This window comes from Drosophila innubila, assembly GCF_004354385.1.
Source record: "Drosophila innubila isolate TH190305 chromosome 3L unlocalized genomic scaffold, UK_Dinn_1.0 0_D_3L, whole genome shotgun sequence".
NCBI lineage: Eukaryota > Metazoa > Arthropoda > Insecta > Diptera > Drosophilidae > Drosophila > Drosophila innubila.
This window is the reverse complement of record NW_022995376.1, coordinates 23,861,825-23,878,711: the sequence shown is the minus strand read 5'-3', so window position 1 is coordinate 23,878,711 and position 16,887 is coordinate 23,861,825. Positions and strand designations below refer to the sequence as shown.

General features: G+C 39.1%; 6 protein-coding genes across 9 annotated transcripts; 3 read left to right on the top strand and 3 right to left on the bottom strand.

Annotated features, from left to right (window-relative positions):
• Positions 1-2,811: 2,811 nt before the first annotated feature.
• Positions 2,812-3,904, bottom strand: LOC117788514. The gene has a single exon (XM_034627298.1). The coding sequence runs from the start codon at positions 3,902-3,904 to the stop codon at positions 2,900-2,902; it is 1,005 nt and encodes a 334-aa protein (XP_034483189.1). The 3' UTR covers positions 2,812-2,899.
• Positions 3,905-5,178: 1,274 nt separating this feature from the next.
• On the top strand, positions 5,179-6,598 carry LOC117786349 (hydroxyacylglutathione hydrolase, mitochondrial). 3 transcript variants are annotated; one of them, XM_034624554.1, is made up of 2 exons: positions 5,179-5,301; positions 5,706-6,598. In XM_034624554.1, the coding sequence occupies exon 2, from the start codon at positions 5,738-5,740 to the stop codon at positions 6,554-6,556; it is 819 nt and encodes a 272-aa protein (XP_034480445.1). In that variant the 5' UTR covers positions 5,179-5,301; positions 5,706-5,737; the 3' UTR covers positions 6,557-6,598. The 3 variants fall into 3 exon arrangements, with proteins under 3 accessions (XP_034480445.1, XP_034480443.1, XP_034480444.1); XM_034624552.1 differs by having other exon boundaries at positions 5,244-5,538; XM_034624553.1 differs by having other exon boundaries at positions 5,248-5,436.
• Positions 6,599-7,086: 488 nt separating this feature from the next.
• Positions 7,087-8,494, top strand: LOC117786350 (peroxisomal membrane protein PEX16). The gene is made up of 2 exons (XM_034624555.1): positions 7,087-7,296; positions 7,366-8,494. Exons 1-2 carry the CDS (start codon positions 7,185-7,187, stop codon positions 8,271-8,273), a joined length of 1,020 nt encoding a protein of 339 aa, XP_034480446.1. The 5' UTR covers positions 7,087-7,184; the 3' UTR covers positions 8,274-8,494.
• Positions 8,495-8,511: 17 nt separating this feature from the next.
• On the bottom strand, positions 8,512-14,495 carry LOC117786341 (serine/threonine-protein kinase PITSLRE). Of its 2 annotated transcripts, none has more exons than XM_034624541.1 (3): positions 14,129-14,482; positions 9,250-11,671; positions 8,512-9,139 (listed from the first exon to the last, which is right to left on the bottom strand). In XM_034624541.1, exons 1-3 carry the CDS (start codon positions 14,191-14,193, stop codon positions 8,597-8,599), a joined length of 3,030 nt encoding a protein of 1,009 aa, XP_034480432.1. In that variant the 5' UTR covers positions 14,194-14,482; the 3' UTR covers positions 8,512-8,596. The 2 variants fall into 2 exon arrangements, 1 of the variants encoding a protein (XP_034480432.1); XR_004617626.1 differs by lacking the exon at positions 8,512-9,139 and adding an exon at positions 12,958-13,288 and having other exon boundaries at positions 11,570-11,671; positions 14,129-14,495.
• A 328-nt stretch (positions 14,496-14,823) lies between these two features.
• LOC117786358 (distal membrane-arm assembly complex protein 2) lies at positions 14,824-15,785 on the top strand. The gene has a single exon (XM_034624562.1). The coding sequence runs from the start codon at positions 14,898-14,900 to the stop codon at positions 15,744-15,746; it is 849 nt and encodes a 282-aa protein (XP_034480453.1). The 5' UTR covers positions 14,824-14,897; the 3' UTR covers positions 15,747-15,785.
• On the bottom strand, positions 15,744-16,254 carry LOC117786363 (coiled-coil-helix-coiled-coil-helix domain-containing protein 7). The gene is made up of 3 exons (XM_034624570.1): positions 16,108-16,254; positions 15,955-16,053; positions 15,744-15,895 (listed from the first exon to the last, which is right to left on the bottom strand). The coding sequence occupies exons 1-3, from the start codon at positions 16,150-16,152 to the stop codon at positions 15,782-15,784; spliced, it is 258 nt and encodes an 85-aa protein (XP_034480461.1). The 5' UTR covers positions 16,153-16,254; the 3' UTR covers positions 15,744-15,781.
• Between the last annotated feature and the right edge of the window lie 633 nt (positions 16,255-16,887).

The following is a 16,887-nucleotide window of genomic DNA, read 5'->3' as shown; positions in this document are numbered from 1 at the left end:
GCTTATAAAAAGTGCATTTAAAGTGAGAATCGAGGATGTTCTTGGGGCTATATATTGTTATAATATTAATATTGTGATGCAATTTTATGCTTATACGCAGTTTGTATCTTAACAAATGTCATAATATAGACAAGTGGGCTATAGTCGAGTCACCGACTAAAAGTTACCCCTTACTCAACATAAATAAGCAGCAAGTCTAGTAACTAGTTCGTCAAAAAAAATTCGTTTAGGCTTTATATTTTTACCCCCAATGGATCTTGTATTTTTTTATAATTATTATATTCAAAAGTATTTTATAGTATTAAAAAAAATTATGGTAAGATAGGGTTACTATTCTCTATTTTTGTCAAGATTTTCACTGTACATATTTCATTTAAAGGAAGTGAAAAAGCTAATATTATGATAAATATCATTTGTAGATTTTTGAAATTGATTTGGATCTTCAACAAATAAGAAGTATGTAAAATTTAAATGCAACTGGTTTGTCAAATTTGTGGTTTTTGGCGATCTTTCTATTTGGTGATATTGTTTTCTTTTATATTTATTATATTCATAAGCCACTAAAAAAACCAAAAACATTTCTCGAAACATTTTTATAAATTGAATTTAAATATTTTAAAATTTTAAACATTTTGTTGTTTTATCTCTTACAGTCTCTAAAATCTACCCTTAAACACTTTGAGCAGCGGGTACAATAAACTACTTCAATCTTTCGGTTTCCGTTTCTGAAGGAATATGAAACATATTCACTCATAAATCCATATCTGGCTGTTCATTTCGATTATGCATATTGAAAACGTTTACTCATAACTTCTTACATAACCTAACTATTGTCTATTCGCATTTCCATTGTCATATCTCAAATGCGCACAAATTACTTAACTTCTTGCTAAGAATCCACACCGAGTTTTTAGAAAGAAAGTAACCTGTACAGTAATCCCAGCCTAATAGCCCAGAAAATAGAGCAACCAAAATGCGACAAGCCCACCAAACAGCTCAACAGCTGTAATCCCAAAATTCTGAACAAAACGTCTGCAAAGTGTATGTCTCATTCATCAAATGTCTGATCCTTTCTCTGCTTTATCCGCTTGTCGATCGCACAATAATGGGCAAACTCAGGATTCTCTATTGTCCTTTTTAGTGTGTGTGTTTGTGTGTGCGTGTGTGTTTGTGAGTGAGTGTGTCTGTGCGTGTGTGTTTGTGAGTGTGTGTGTGTGTGTGTGTAGGTGAAGGTTGTTTTGTTGCGTATATGAAAGGAGAACATGATTTTCGCACCTTGTCGTCAATTGTTCAATAGAAATGTTGGGAATTAGAAACTTATGTTAATGGGCGAGATGCGTTTATGAGTACGAGTATTTATAGAGATGAGAAAAACAGAAACCAAAAACCAAGACCAATTAATAATATTCAGTTTTCTGTACTAATTGGTTACGGAAATCAATCAATGCCCACGAATTTCCACCATTAATTTTAAACATATGCTAGGAAAAACTTTTTACAGCTAATTGGATATACGCGCCAAAAAAGGGGTTGTAGTTGTGGTCGGTGTTGTTGTTGTTATATTGCTGTGGGTGTCATCGTTCCAATGCTCAATGAATGTGCAGCGTAAAATGATCCTTAGTCCAACAACAAGAACAATCTCATTAATTTCGATTAATTCCCTGTTGTTCATTGGTGTTCATTTACCTCAATAACAAATAAAATTTACTACATAAACTATTTGTATACACATTGGAGCTTGAAATGTTTTTATAGTATTTCAAAACTTTCTAAAAGGTAAGATAGGGTTACTATTCTCTTTTTTTGCCAAGAATTTCATTGTAAATATTCTATGTGAAGGAAGTGGAAAAACTAATCCCTTGATAAAAATCATTTGTAGATTTCTGAAATTGATTTCGAGTTGAAAAATTCTTGCTAAATTTCTGGATCTTTACCAAATAAGAGGTATGTAAAATTTAAATTGGAATTTTTCGAATTTGTGGTTTTTGACGATCCTTCTATTGAGTGAAATGTGGCTTTTTTAAGAAAGAATATTTTACTGGTTTTTTTTATAACGTCTTTATAATTGTAAATTATTATTTCTCACCGTTCGTCCTGCTTTCGTCACTAGCGCGAAATGCCGTCAGCAGTGATTTCATTGTAAGAATTCCAAATGAAGGAGGTGGAACAATAATCCCATGATTAAAATCATCTGTAAATTTGTAAAATTCCAAATTCTTGCTTATTTTGTGTATTTTTACCAAATAAAGGTATAATTAAAATGGGAAATGTTTTTTTTTTTTTCGAATTTGTGGTTCTTGCTGAACGTTTTTTTTAATAAAAAATATTTAACTGGATTTTTTAACGTCTTTATTAGGCCAAATTGTAAATTATTAAGCGTATACCATATTCTCTGGGGATACAATTAGTTGTTTTAAAACAATCAGGAGCATATTGGTCTAGTGGGCATATGTTAGTTGTTTCCCGTTGTTGTTGCAGCCACAAAATGAGCAAATAAATCACAAATGTTTCATAAAACGTAATTGAGCGCACTTCTCGCTGCGTTACGCACCCTTAAAGTCCCCTTGCCCCGAGAACCCCCGACCCCAGGGTCGTTATGGCTACACAGTTGTTATACGAACAGGAGAGAAAACAATGTAACCCGATATGATTTTTTATATATACATACATATACGTAAGATTGTATGGCAACAAGGTATGCACACAATATAATCCTGTTGCTCTGAGAGAAGCTGTCGGGAATGAGAAGTTTTTGGGGGGTTGAAACGCTAGCTCCGCCTACAGAAACATTGTGGAATGAAACAGCGGTGCTTGAAATTAAATAAAACCAAAGAAAATAACGCATTGAAAAACAGTTGAACAATTTGTGAAAGCATTAGGAAAAGTGTTTGGAAGATTATCAAACATCCTTGGCCAAACGACGCACACTTCGGTAGTTGACATTGATCAGTCTCAAACTTCCTCCAAGCGTCGCTAGAGGCTTTACAAAGTTATTTAAAGTGTCTGCAACGGGCTCCAAAATATCGCGAAGTGAACACATAACATTATAGAGAAATATCATGGGAGGTTGTAGGAACCCATTAAAAGTAACTGTCAACGCCGGTTTGACCAAGTAATCCGAGGTCATATGCAGCAGTCCCACTATGAGAGAATTGATCACAGAGTACAAGACGAATCTATAGGATTGGAGCACAAATGCCACCACAAAGGCGACACCAATGTGCAGCAGACCAAAGAACTCGGCCCAAAAATGTGTAGCATATGTTGTGGCTCGATCTGCCAGGACAATGGAATTGATCTTGGGATGCGTGTCCGTGGTGCTCAGGTAATCCGCACATCCGTGCTCAAAGGGATAGATGCCAATGCAAGTGTGACGCGCTGCCGCCTTCTTATTCCACTTGGGCGAGGGCAGATCATCGATGATATTGTGGGCATGTTGAGGCTGGCACTTGCACATGTTGTCCAGCGCGGCGACAATGCGATCCAAGAACCCGGCACGCTGCTCCTTCTTCACTTCCTTGCCCCTTGTCGACGGTTGTTTCGTCTTGCTTTGTCTCCTCCGCGGTGGCACCGCAAATTTTGCACGTTTCACTTTGGAATAACGTTGAAACTCGATGCGATTTGGCTTAATCACATTCCTCTCCGGCTCCGCATGCATCTCGTAGAGCACATGGGACGGACTGGATAATGCCGTCGTTGTTGTATCACCCTGTCCCTCGTTATCGAACATATTGTATTGAGATTTGGTCTTTTGGAACAATTCCGTATCCGTCGAGTTGTTCAATTGAGGTAACAACTTCCTTAATGGCGATTGCAGCTTGGCCGTCACACCCACATGATGTACCTCAACCTCGATTAACTGCGACTCCGAATGGGGCGAACTGAGCTCCCCAATGTCAGACATTCCCTATTGATAGTAACTACACAACTGGATTCTCCAGCATTTACATGACATTTAAAACGTCGAGAGTTTGAGATGTGTTCGTATAATTAAAATAATTTACTGAGATTTCTACTAAAGCACACCATGTGAGATATCTCTTTAAGCTGTAAACAATTGGACTTGATTTGAGCTAGGCCGAAAATTATTCGACAAATTATCTATTTATTCCAAAATGTAAAAACTTTTTTTATGGTTTTGAACCTATACAAAAATTTAATTCGAGCTTTCACTGCAATAATTTTGAAAATCTAGAAATTATGTTATCCATTATATATCAAATATTTTAGAAAAATACTTAAGCTAATTTCCTACTTTAAAGGTTTTTCAATAATAATAAGAATCTTATTTATGAGCAATTTTAGAACAAATTTCTTTTATTTTAGCATTTAAAAAAGGATTTAAGTAAATTTCTTTCTTCCAATGGTGTTTCAAAAATAATAAGAGCATATTTATATGCATCTTTTAAAATAAATGTCTGTATTTCTTACCATTTTTTTTTTTAAATTCTACAATTGCGTGACCTTATTAGTTAGAAAGATTGAAACTCACTCCAATTTTAAGAATACAAGTTTTATTTTATTTTATTTGATTTTATAATGATCAATTCACAATAATATTTCTGGCAACTAGATTTTTCTTACTTGTATGCCGAGCTTAAGTCAAGGTGAGTGAGTTTCTAAAATGAAGGAAATTTTTTAAGAGATTTGTATACATATCTTTCAAGGAATTATTGAAAGTTAGTATAAATTTCAAAGAAACTAACTTAATCAAAAGTTTAATTTTACAATATATTTTGTTTAAAACCGGTGCTGCAAATATAGATTTGTCAAAGATTTTTTAAAACAACATATAAGCAATTTTTTATAAAATGTTGAAAATTTTTTGTTTTAATTTTCAACGTTTTATAATAACCATTATCTTAAATAATTTTGAATTTCAAATTTTCTTAAAATTATTGCTTTATTGCAAAGTTATGGGATTTTGAAATTTGCAATACCTAAATTTAAATTTACATATTTTAAAGGAACATTTTTGCGAGAGTGCTGTAAATTGTAGTGGCCACCCTACAAAAATTTTCCGATCTGGCAATTTGTTCTAATTTAAAAAAAAAAAAAATTTGGTTGCATTTTAAAATTAGCATAAACTAAAATTTAAATTTTCCAGTTTATCGATGGAATGCTTTAACCTCGCAATTTATCGATGTGTAAAATTTTTGCAATTGTATTCTCTAGCCTATCGATAAATCTGTTATTGCGCTGTTAAAGCTTTTAGTAACTGTAAAATCAGACAAAAAGGAGAAAGAAATACAAATTAAATCCGGCATTTTGTGTCGTCTGTCTGGGTGACAAATTCAAACAGTAAATAATTATTTAGTGCCTTAGATTTACTAATCCAGCATCAGGGAATTTTTCGAAACGCCTAAATGTTTTCATCGGTGTGGAAAAGTGTTGCAAGCGGCATTGAAACGCAATTGACTTCATACTATTTTCGAGGTTCGTCCAAATTGGCAGTGAACGGCGTTGCAGTCATTCTGTCTGGTGCTGGTGCTGGATCTTTTAAGCGGTTTCTGGGTGTCCAATTCTGTCGCGTCAATTGTAATTTATCATTGTGTTTTAATCTTATCTCAACATCCCTCTCTCTCTCTATCTGTCTGTCTGTTCTGCTTTGCTGTATTTTGCATGTTTGTGACCCCGTTGTGTTTACCGTTTAACTGATCCGTTTTAATTCAACTGCCTCCCCCTCCTCCCTCCTCCACCTACAGTACAAAAGTTGCGGACTGTTGGATTTAGAGGCATGCATAGCACAGTGGAGGACGTGAAGCTGATTGGCTTCGATGTGAAGATTCTGCCAGCTTTGCAGGATAATTACATGTATTTGATTGTGGACAATAAGACACGTGAGGCAGCCGTGGTGGATCCCGTTGATCCCGAGCTGGTTATCAAGACCGTTCAGGCGGAGAATCTTACGCTCAACAAGGTGCTAACTACTCATCATCACTGGGATCATGCCGGCGGCAATGAGAAACTGGTTAAATTGTGGACTGGTGGTAAGTTAGATGTGTACGGCGGAGATGATCGAATCGGCGCCATGAATCACAAAGTTTGCCAAGATGACACCTTTAAAATTGGCGACCTAAATGTGCGCTGTTTGTCGACTCCCTGTCACACCAGCGGACACATTTGCTATCATGTGACCACGTCCAGTGGAACCAACGAGGGCGCTGTCTTCACCGGAGACACGCTATTCCAAGGCGGCTGTGGGCGCTTCTTTGAGGGCACCGCTGAGGAAATGTACGATGCATTGTGCGCCAAACTATCGGCATTACCGGACAATACCAAAGTCTTTTGTGGACACGAATATACATTGCAGAACATGAGCTTTGCACGTCATGTGGAGCCGGACAATAAAATCATACAGAATCGCATTGAATGGGCCAAACTCCGTCGCGCTTCAAAGGATCCAACAGTGCCGTCAACAATTGGCGAAGAGAAGTCCTGGAATCCATTTATGCGCGTGAATGAAACCACTGTGCAAAAGCATGCCGGCGGAGAGGCTAATCCCATTGTGACCATGGGTGCGTTGCGCAAGGAGAAGGATAATTTTAAGGCTTAACATGAATTATAAATAAATGTGATTTTTGATCAAGGATTAGCAGAAATCAGTGTTTTTATTCTTACATTTACAATTTTTGAGTTGCGGAATTTCTATAAGCTTTTCAAAGGCTGCCACACTGCAAAATTTTCCGATCTGGCAACTGGTTCTAATTTAATAAAATAAAAAATTCAGTTGCAACTTTGAAAATTTGACCAAGTAGAAATTTTTTTTATTTTTAAAGCTAGAATTTTTAAGATTTTTGCAAAATTTTTGTTGGAATTTTCTCGATTTTATGTTATTAATTTTTTTTTTTTAGAATTAAATTTTTAACTTCTCTTACCTTTTGGTTGACGAGTTTCAAACCTTCATTAAAATTTATACATTTTTTTTTTTGAATTTCGAATTTTAAATTTTAATCAAAATGTTAATTAATTTCAAAGTTATTGCATTTTAAAATTTCTATAAACTAAAATTACATTTAGACAAGATGTTGCAGCCCTGGGACTGTTTTGGCACGAAAAAAAGACGAAATTATCGATATCGATATCGGTCAGCCGATGCATTCGCACCACAACAACAAAACAAAAAAGCTGCGGCGTTGATATTTATTTTTTCTTTTATAAATTTTAAAGTGTTTTATTTACAAATGGACCAGCTAAAAGGCTTAGTTAAGTCCTACGAAGCATGGGTGGCCAAGAATCCCGATGTGGTGGGCGATTTTGAGACGACGGCCAAATGGGTGTCATATTTTGTGGCAGGTAAAGTGTATTTCAATTAAAATCAAGATAAGCAAACAGTTTTTGGTGATGCAATTCATATTAATTTAGGCCGTATATCCAACTCAAATGTGCTCTCTGAGCTGGTATACACATTATCTAATATACTGGTATTCTACAACGATCGCATCATCGACAAGGCACGTGGTGCCAGCGAAAACTCTGTGATCCGTCTGCAATCCGGCCTTTGCTATCGTCTAAAGGTCACGCTGACGAGTCTTGAATATTGCGAGGTGTTTATCGAGATATCAGCACGACGGCTCTTTGGCCAAAGAGGCAAGTGGTTGGTGATAGCGCTGATACAAATCGTCAAGGCAGCCGGACGCTTGTTTCTGCTGAAACATTCGACTTTGGACATTATCACCTCACCGCCCATAACAGCTCTGAACCGTCGAGCGCTGAGCAAACAACGAGAAGCACAAGCTTCGGCTGCCGAGAGCCTGCCACAGTCGGAGCATTCCATAACATTCCAGCTAAAGCGCTCGGGTCGCCTCATTAGAAAAGTCGAGGGTGCACCTCCTATACAATATCGGGATTTCAAGCTACATGTGGATAATGCAGGTGCGGCTAAGACACAAATTCCCCGAGAGCTGCTAAATGCCGAGTACCTGTATATTGCCAAACCACTGATCCATCTGGCTGCCATGGGTCTGTTTGGCCAACGCAGCTGGAAGCAGTACATGATCGCGTTCTCCATTGATTTGTACAGTGTGCATGTATATCGCCAGCATCGCCACTTAATGACCCAGAGGCAGAAACTGGAGCTCAGCAGGCGTTGCATTAATCTTATGTATTTCCTTGTGCGTTCGCCCTTCTACGACAATTACAGCAAGTCGCGCATTGAAAGGATTCTGGGCTTTGTGGCCGATCATGTGCCCATTGCCAAGGTGGTGGCAGGTCCTCTCAAGGATTACATTCCACAGTGGCAAAGCACATACTTCTATTTGTGGTCAACTTAAGGCTCTGCAACAAGTATTCCGTTTTAGGTTAAGCTTTAAAGTTATTTTTAATGGATAAACGGGCGGTGAATAAAATTAAGGGATGAAATGTTTGTTGTCCTTTGATTTTGTCCCTTCAATTTTCTTCATTCGGTTTAAAACGATGAATTTATTTGTGTTTCGTGTGTGTTTGTATGGCTTTTAAATTATATTTGGAACAATATTTGTACACATACATTAAACGATATTATATGTTTTCTTTTTTTGTAACTTACATGCTAAACTATACATAACAATTACGCGAATTGGCTAGAAAAATCTGTAAACACACACACAATTCTGTCTCAGAACTTCAGACTGAAGCCCGGTCCCATGGCCATTTGACGTTGGGTTAACCCAGCATTAAGCACAAATCCTGTACTGGCCGCCGATGCACCGCTTTTCTTGTTACCCGTAATAATGCCCGACGCGAGCTTAGCACCACCAACACCACCTGCTGTTGTAGCTGTTGGCATGGGCTCATCACGTCCCAGCTGCTTGAATTGTGAGCCACCTGAAGGTGGCTTTGGAGATGAAGCTTGCGCCTTGCGTGCGCCCAGCTCACTCTTGGCCGGCCAAGTGGGGAACATGGATGGATCGATGGGTAGTGGCAGCTCCTTAAAGTAGGCATGCTTAAGGGCCGCATCAGCCGTCAGTCTTTGTTTCGGATCGTACGTAAGCAGGCCCTGCAACAGCGCCAGACCCGCGTCAGAGGTTTTGTCCTGGAAATGCTTGCGGAGCTGCGACACCGGATAATCTGTAAACTGTGAGTTTTGGCTCAACATATTCTTCACAGCCGGCAGTTCCAGGTATCCTGGCCAGATTTTTTCGTTGGGTGTGCCGAGTTCCTGCCGACGGAATAGATAAATTCATGTTAATCTCTATTTTTCGGGCATCGTAACGATTATTTATAGTCATTAAAATAAAAAATATTACGTTGATTTTTATTATATCTTACCTTAAATATACGATTAAGCTCATCGATTTCGGATTTGCCCGGAAAAATTGGCCCCATTTGTAGAAATTCGGCAAAGATGCAGCCCACGGACCACACATCAATGGGTGTCGAGTATTCTGGGGAGCAGAGCAAAAGTTCCGGTGCCCGATACCACAATGTGACCACCAACGAGGTGTACTTCTTCAATGGCGAGCCGTATTCGCGGGCCAAACCAAAATCACCGACTTTGAGTATGCCCTTGTGAGAGAGCAACAGATTGGAGGTCTTCAGGTCACGATGTAGTATCCAATTGTCATGTAAATGCGCCACAGCGAGCAACAGCTGTTGGGTGAGACACTTGACCTCACCCGGAAAGAAACTCTGTTTGCGCTGCTTCATGGTCTCCATTAGCGATTTCAAATCATGCTCCACATAATCCATCACTATGAATATCTTATCCATGTTGGAGCCAACGACAATTTCACGCACAGTTACAATATTTGGATGTTGTCCCTTCAGCAGGGTGTTAATCTCACGTAGCGATGTGATGGGAAAACCTTCCTTTTCCTTTTCCATTTTGAGACGCTTGAGAGCGACAATTTCGTTGGTGCGTTTGTCCTTGGCGCGATAGACGACGCCGTAGGTGCCTTCCTCGATGCGATTGAGACATTGGAACTCCTCCACCGAACGACAGCCTTGGACACCTGGATAATAGTTGGGCAAGGGAATGCCCTTGTCATCACAGGGCGGCAATTCCTCAACAGTTGCCTTGGACAGCTTCTCCAGGTCTACCTGCTGTTGCTGCTGCTGTTGTTGTTGTTGTTGTTGCTGCAGCTGCTGCTGTGCCATGCCCCGCTCCTCGCTGCGTGTGCTGCTGCTCCTCGAACGTTGTCGCTCCTCCCCGCTGCTGGCAGGTGACCGGGAACGGGAACGAGAGCGGGAATGCGAGCGACTGCGACTACTGCGACTGTGACTACTGTGGCGACTATTGCTATTGCTGCTCCCGCTGCTCTGACTGTGCTGTGAGCTCTTGGAGCTGACGGAGCGTGGCCGTTGCTTGGGTGATTTGTAGAGTGCTCCTACACTTAATGGACTATCGGGTAGGGGAACATCTTCTTCATCTTCGTCCGGTTGCTTGTGCTTCCGCTTGCTGCGTTCCTTCTTTTGTGGTTGACTCTCCTCGCTCTCTGCTGAATCACTGCCAGTTTCTGCACTCTCCCCCTCATCCTCATCCTCTTCGGATTCACTTTCCTCCTCGGTTGCCTCGCTTTCATTATCATTCTGTTTGCTGGACTGTTGCTTCACCTCGTCACTTGACGGCTTGCTGCGCTTGCGACGCTCGTAATGCGCATCCTCCAAGTTGACTTTCTGCTTGCGCTTGACTATATTGAGACCGGCTGTCACACTGGCCGCCACCGCCGTGGGACTGAGTGCATCACTGTGTTCGTTACGCTCTCGCAGCAGTTGCTCCCGTCGTGCCTCCAGCTCTTCGCGTGCAATTTGCTTGCGATGTCGATTCTCCCGCTCAGCAGCCAAGATTTTCTCACGTCTCGCCAGCAATTCAGGATCATTGAAATTGTGGCGACGTTGTTGTTGCTGTGCTGCAATTGCAGCTGCCGCTTCCGCTTCGGCGCGTCTTTGTTGCTTACTACGCTGATGTTGTTGTGTCGTCGCCGTCGCCGCCGACGCCGACTCGGGACTGTCCAGCAGCTCAATAACCTGACCATGACGCAACTTGTGACTGTGACTGCCACGTCGTGATTCACGTGATTCCTTGCGGCGACTATGTGACTGCGACAGCGACGGCTGCTGTTGCTCGTAGTTCTCCTCCGTCTCATAGTCCTTGACGTATTTGTGGCGCTTGCTCAGCAGACGCGAGCGCAGATCCTGTTCCAGACTCTCAGATTCCTTGGCCTGCTCGTAGCCATGTTTACTGGCACGACGTGGCGGCTGCTCCACATCCGCATAATCAGCATGCCGACTGCTGTGATAATAATCGGCACGTGATCCGCTACGGGATAAGCCGATGAGTTGTTCTTGATGATGATGCTGCTGCTGATGGTGATGATGATGCTGATGTGCATGTGGATGTGGATGGGCATAGCTTTGTGCTGGCGGTGGTGGCAGTGGCAGCTGTTGCTGATAATGATAGGCATGGCTTAAATGCTGATGCTGCTTGGAACGCTCACTCCGATGCTGATGCTGATGATGATAACGCTGCTCCAGATCATCTCTCGTTCGATATTCAAAGCGATCGCGTTCCCGCTCCCGTCGCTCTCTCTCCCGTTCGACGCTCTCTAAGCTGTTGCGCTCCTTGTGCCGACGATCGCGGGAATGTTTCTTCTTCTCACGGCGCGTACTTGCCGCATCTCGTCCTTGACTGCTCGCTGCCTGTGGCGGTTGTATATACAGAGCATCCGCATCGTGCTCCTCATCATCGCCACTAAAATTAAACAAATAGAAAATTTTACAATAATTACGACGCCAATCATTACAAATTGTTGATGATCGGTTTAGTTTAGTTTTTCGACCCAGTTTCTGGTTTCCCCATGTTGATGACGAGGCGCGCTCTGGTTGCCCAACAAATTCTTCATGTTGTTTCTTAATCCTATACTCCATTTAATTAATTACTTGTTGCAGTAGATTTTGGTCGTAGTTGATTACATTTTACGTTGCCCGTCGGCTTCAAATCTCAAGGCCGCATTGGAAGAGATCTAAAGCAAATTACTCTAGGTGGAAATTGATAATAATCAATAGAAAACAAATAATACTCGGTGTAGTACATATTAGCATAAATAATACAGAGTAGTACATGTACAATATAATTCTTAACAGTGGATCCTTGAATAATACACATCATTCTTACCAAAATTTATGAGAGATACTTTTCTCCATAAAAATAACATATTTTCTTTAATTTAGTTAATGAAATGATATTGTAAATTTATGATGATGTCTTGATACCCTCTTTACACTTTAATTTTTAGTTACATTTTTCATCGATATTACAAATTTTGTATGAGATTATTATATTATAATACTAAACACTTTTTCGTGCATTTTAAACATATCTTTTTTCAATTAAGTCCCTGATTTCGATTCGGTACAGAGTTTATATATAAATATAAATAAAAAATATGTGTAAATACGTAGATAACTTTACATAAACTGTGTAGCAGAATAGGGTAATATTTAATAAAACATATTGTCTCTTAAAAATGCTTTCTCTTTGAATCCATATTCTTGAACAGTCCCAAATATATATATAATGTATCCACTTTTCTAGTGTATTTTAAGGTCCAACACAAATAACTTTGATTTCAGTCGTGTCCGTTTCTCCATTGGGACATTGTTTCCACTTCTCAATTCTTGCCGAGATTAAATTGTTGAACAAAAATTGTAAAATTATTTTGTATATATTATCCCATAGTTTGTGCTATTCAAGGTTCCACTGTTTTAATACTTACTTACCTGTGCGTCCAACTCCTTATGAATTATGCCAATAAGCTTAACAATTCCATTGGAGCATTGAGTTGAATTTTCGATGGGCTGTAAAATGTAAACTAACGACTGCAAAATCTGCTAGAAAGATATTTTTAAATAGTGTGGGACAAAAAGACATACTATATATATGAAATATATATATATATATATAATATATGCAAAGAGATGACAGGACTTTGAAAGGCATTAGCATTGTTATTAAACAGAAATTTGTTATCGATTTACCGCCAACATTTGAGATCACTCTCTCATTCCCTCTCTCTCTCTCTCTCCCTTTCTCTCATTTTAACGGACTTTCGCTTGATTATGCATATTCGTGTTTGAGGAGGGGGGCCGTGTCCTGGGCCTGAAGATTGCTGCCGAATCGCCATTTTACACACTTGAGCAGCTGGGCACACTTTTAAATTTGAATTTCATTTTATTTCTTGCGTTCGGCTTTTGAAAATTGTAATTTTTGTTTGTATTTATATTTTTATTTGGTTTTTTTTTAAGTTTAGTTTTAGTTGTTGGCCATCGCGCGCCTCGGTCATTTTGGGACAAGTACACACTTTTTGGCCTATTTGCAATGAAAAAACTCAAGTCAATTAAACGGTTCATTTGATTAAAATTATGGTAATGTCAATAAATTGGATTTTGTTCATTTGTTTTTGTTCTTATTAAACATTTTGTAGTCAATAAACATATGTCTAAATTGTACCACTAAGCAAATAACCTGTAGAGAATCCATCCCATACACTGAAAGTGTCCAAAAACGGACCGTTCCTTTTCTTCAGGTCCATAGTAAATTTCACCAGCGGACACTTTCAGTTGAATAGGTTGAGTTCTCTATAGGTTATTTGCTTAGTGATTGTACATAGCTAATGTACTGATAAAGCAAGCGTAATGATTTTTTGGTTGTGAGGGTTTTTTGCACGATTGATTGATCTACAGGTTTTGCAAGGGCGCCAAGGAGAGAGATCTCTTTCTTCCTTTTGCAGTTGCACATCTTTTCTAAACAGTTTTTTATTTTAGCAATGCAAATAGCATAAAACATGCTGAAAACATTGCTGAATCATGTTAATAAAATGTTAATGTAGCACGCAGACTTCACATGCAAAAATTGTGATGTGACGTCACAGTCTTTGTTAACATTCTGTGGAATAACAGACCTGCACAATGCGCAACCTTCTGATCATTAAACCGTGTCGGGATATCGAATTTTTTATTTTGTTTTTGTAAATAAATATCACAAAATAACGCTTTCAAATAGATAAAAGAATAATTGGAGGAGCGCAGCAGCTTCCACACACACACACAGCAACACGCGCGCATGCATATTAATGTATTGTGTTGCCTGCGTATGTGTGTATGCAGCAATAATTTTACGTGCGTTTTTAATATATATTTTTGTACACACCTGATATAGTGTCCGTCGTTGGGACTGCGCAACTGTCCATCTTCGCTGCCAGATGAATTGACCATTTTGCGTTTGGAATTTGTGTGTAGATAGATGATATTAATATGAGGTTGAAGTCTGCTGACGCTATTGTTGCCTTCCCTGTCTATGGCTGCTGATTCACCAGTAATTTTTAGCAGCCTATATGCAACGTTATTGCACTCTTTGTGTCCAACGTCTTGGCTTGCAATTCTGGTGCATTTATGTGACCTTCAATTGGGTTTTCGGTGGATTTTTACGTTTTTCTTACAAAAATAATTACAAACGTTTGCAATAGCACAAACGTTTTTTCTCACAGTCGGCCAGGGCTGCAAAACACAGGAGAAAAAATGGCGTCTGTATAATGCTGCCATATTGTTTAAAAGCCCAGTGTGCTGCCAACTTTTTAGAGGAAAAAATAGCTGCTTCTGCTGGGGTGGAACTATACGTAAAACTTGTGAAATAACAAAGTTAAATGAATTTAAATATATAGTTATAATCGACTTTTTTTCAATTATGTAAACAATTTTTAATTTTTTATCTAATTCCACACACATCCATAATTATGGCAGTTGGCTATAAACATGGTGGCAGCCATAAAGCAATAAAGAGTGGCAGCTTTGAAAAAGTTAACGTTTTTTTTCTGAAAGTTGGCAACAGTGCAGTCCAGCTGTTGGGCCAGCTGACTACGTTTTTCTCCGTACCTGTTTCCGAAATATACTTTAAGAAATTATATTTGATAAATTAAGTCATGCTATTGTCGGGCTATTTGAGACGTTTACAGCCATGTGCTGGTGCAATGCGTCGATGTGCAACTACAATGCCGAGTGATGAACCAGATACTGATATCAGCTCGACTGTCAAGCGAATCCGTCAGGAGTTGGCACAGGACAAACAGCAATTAAAGTGGCGAACGCCGATTGGGGATCGTCCCGAAGATTGGAATAGTAAGCTAAAACTGTTCTCGAACCCGGAGCAAACATCGGATTTTATTGTGATGATGCAACGCCCCATTGACCTAAGTGCAAAGAACGTGAAACAATGGTGGGGCAAGCGTCAGGAACGCATTGAACGACACATGCAACAGTTTATACCCGAACGCCATAAAATATTGGGCCCTGAATTAGCCTCGGCCCATTTCATATTGTATCGCGGTGGCGCTGTCAAGTTCCTAAATGATCCCAAATGGCAACGTGCCTCTGAAGATGGCGAATTCAATTTACCCAATAAATTCAATGCCACCTACAAAGTGGAAGCTCTTCGCTGCGACAACATGCAGTTATATTATGAGGGACTGGAAAACCTACGCTGCTTGGAGCACCTCAAGTTTCTATCCTTTCACAATGTTAAAACTTTTGACGACTGGTGTTTGGATCGTGTTTCTGGCAGTGAGTTTCCACGCCTGGAGGTTCTTGATATATCCGGCACTAATATTACAGCCAAGGGATTATCCTGCCTCTATCGCCTTGGCCAACTGAAGCTCCTGATTATCGATGATCCAAAGCAAACGCTGGAAATGGAATTGACCGCTGCAATGCTAGAAGCATCGATGCCGGCACTTAAAATTGTTGCAGCCAATACAATACACAGCATAACATAAAGTTGTTTGAAATATAATTAAAAAGAAAGATCACGTTAATTTCTTGATGGTTTGCTTTTCATATATTCAGCCTTTATGTCCGCTCGCTCTTCAACTGGTGGTAAATAAGGTTCGATTCCTTTGGCCCGACGATCACTGCGTACCTTGTTCTATTAAATAAATAACCGTCGTTTATTCTTTAATTAATGGCTATTTATCAGTCACTTACCCAGAATTCCTTGCAGTTATTATAATTCACAAAGTAAACTTCACATTTTTCCCGGTCGAAATTGTTTTTATTTAGACATTTGTATGATAACTCTTGTTCCTGTAATTAAACTGTTTATTATACGGGTAATTTTTTATTGTTGAATAATCTTACCTTTAGACAGGGATTATCTCGTTCGGCATTGTTGTTTCGGGGCATTGTATATATTTATTTTTAGAAATTATATAAATTAAAAGTATTTTATTTTGTGCGTTCAAGCAACAGCTGTCAAACAGTGCTGCCAACTTTTTAGAGAAAATATAGGCATTCCCGGCCGGCAAACATCTAAATTATTATTTTGCACGCACACAAGTGCAAAGTTTTAGAAAAAATATGAATAGCAAAACAGTGCATATTTAAAATAGATTTCCGGCTCATAGCAGTTTTCAAATTTCTAGCAACAGAACTTTAAAATGGCCAAAACTAGCTATAAATAACAACAGCAACAGTGCTGTCCTGTCAACAGACCAAAGTCTAATTTTTCTGAATTGTTAAAAATTTTTCCGAAATCGTTCTGTACGTTCTTTTCAAAAAGCACCGTTAGTTCTCCCGGCGTGGCGTCCTTTTAAATTGGGGCTGCCACCCTACAGAAATTTCCCGATCTGGCAGCTTGTTCTAATTGGGGCTTGCACCCTACAGAATTTCCCGATCTGGCAACTTGTTCTAATTTAATAAAATAAAAATTTCAGTTGCAACTTTGAAAATTAGACTAATGTGAAATTTTTCTTATTTTTGAAGCTAGAATTTTTTAAATTTTTGCAGAATATTTGTTGGAATTTTCTCGATTTTATGATATTTTTTTTTTTTTTAGACTTTAATTTTTAACTTTTCTTACCTAAGTTGACGAGTTTCAAACCTACATTAAAATTTATATATTTTTTTTCGAGTTTCGAA

Bases quoted from the DNA above. Each gene is read 5' to 3' on its own strand.
- LOC117788514 (XM_034627298.1), bottom strand. From the start codon at position 3,904: ATGTCTGACATTGGGGAGCTCAGTTCGCCCCATTCGGAGTCGCAGTTA.
- LOC117786349 (XM_034624552.1), top strand. From the start codon at position 5,367: ATGTTTTCATCGGTGTGGAAAAGTGTTGCAAGCGGCATTGAAACGCAA. The intron at 5,539-5,705 runs GTAATTTATCAT...CTCCACCTACAG, and splicing joins CCAATTCTGTCGCGTCAATT to TACAAAAGTTGCGGACTGTT.
- LOC117786350 (XM_034624555.1), top strand. From the start codon at position 7,185: ATGGACCAGCTAAAAGGCTTAGTTAAGTCCTACGAAGCATGGGTGGCC. The intron at 7,297-7,365 runs GTAAAGTGTATT...ATATTAATTTAG, and splicing joins GGTGTCATATTTTGTGGCAG to GCCGTATATCCAACTCAAAT.
- LOC117786341 (XM_034624541.1), bottom strand. From the start codon at position 14,193: ATGGTCAATTCATCTGGCAGCGAAGATGGACAGTTGCGCAGTCCCAAC. The intron at 11,672-14,128 runs GTGTGTACAAAA...GTTTAATTTTAG, and splicing joins AACGACGGACACTATATCAG to TGGCGATGATGAGGAGCACG. The intron at 9,140-9,249 runs GTAAGATATAAT...TTCCGTCGGCAG, and splicing joins AGCTTAATCGTATATTTAAG to GAACTCGGCACACCCAACGA.
- LOC117786358 (XM_034624562.1), top strand. From the start codon at position 14,898: ATGCTATTGTCGGGCTATTTGAGACGTTTACAGCCATGTGCTGGTGCA.
- LOC117786363 (XM_034624570.1), bottom strand. From the start codon at position 16,152: ATGCCCCGAAACAACAATGCCGAACGAGATAATCCCTGTCTAAAG. The intron at 16,054-16,107 runs GTAAGATTATTC...GTTTAATTACAG, and splicing joins GAGATAATCCCTGTCTAAAG to GAACAAGAGTTATCATACAA. The intron at 15,896-15,954 runs GTAAGTGACTGA...TTTATTTAATAG, and splicing joins ATAACTGCAAGGAATTCTGG to AACAAGGTACGCAGTGATCG.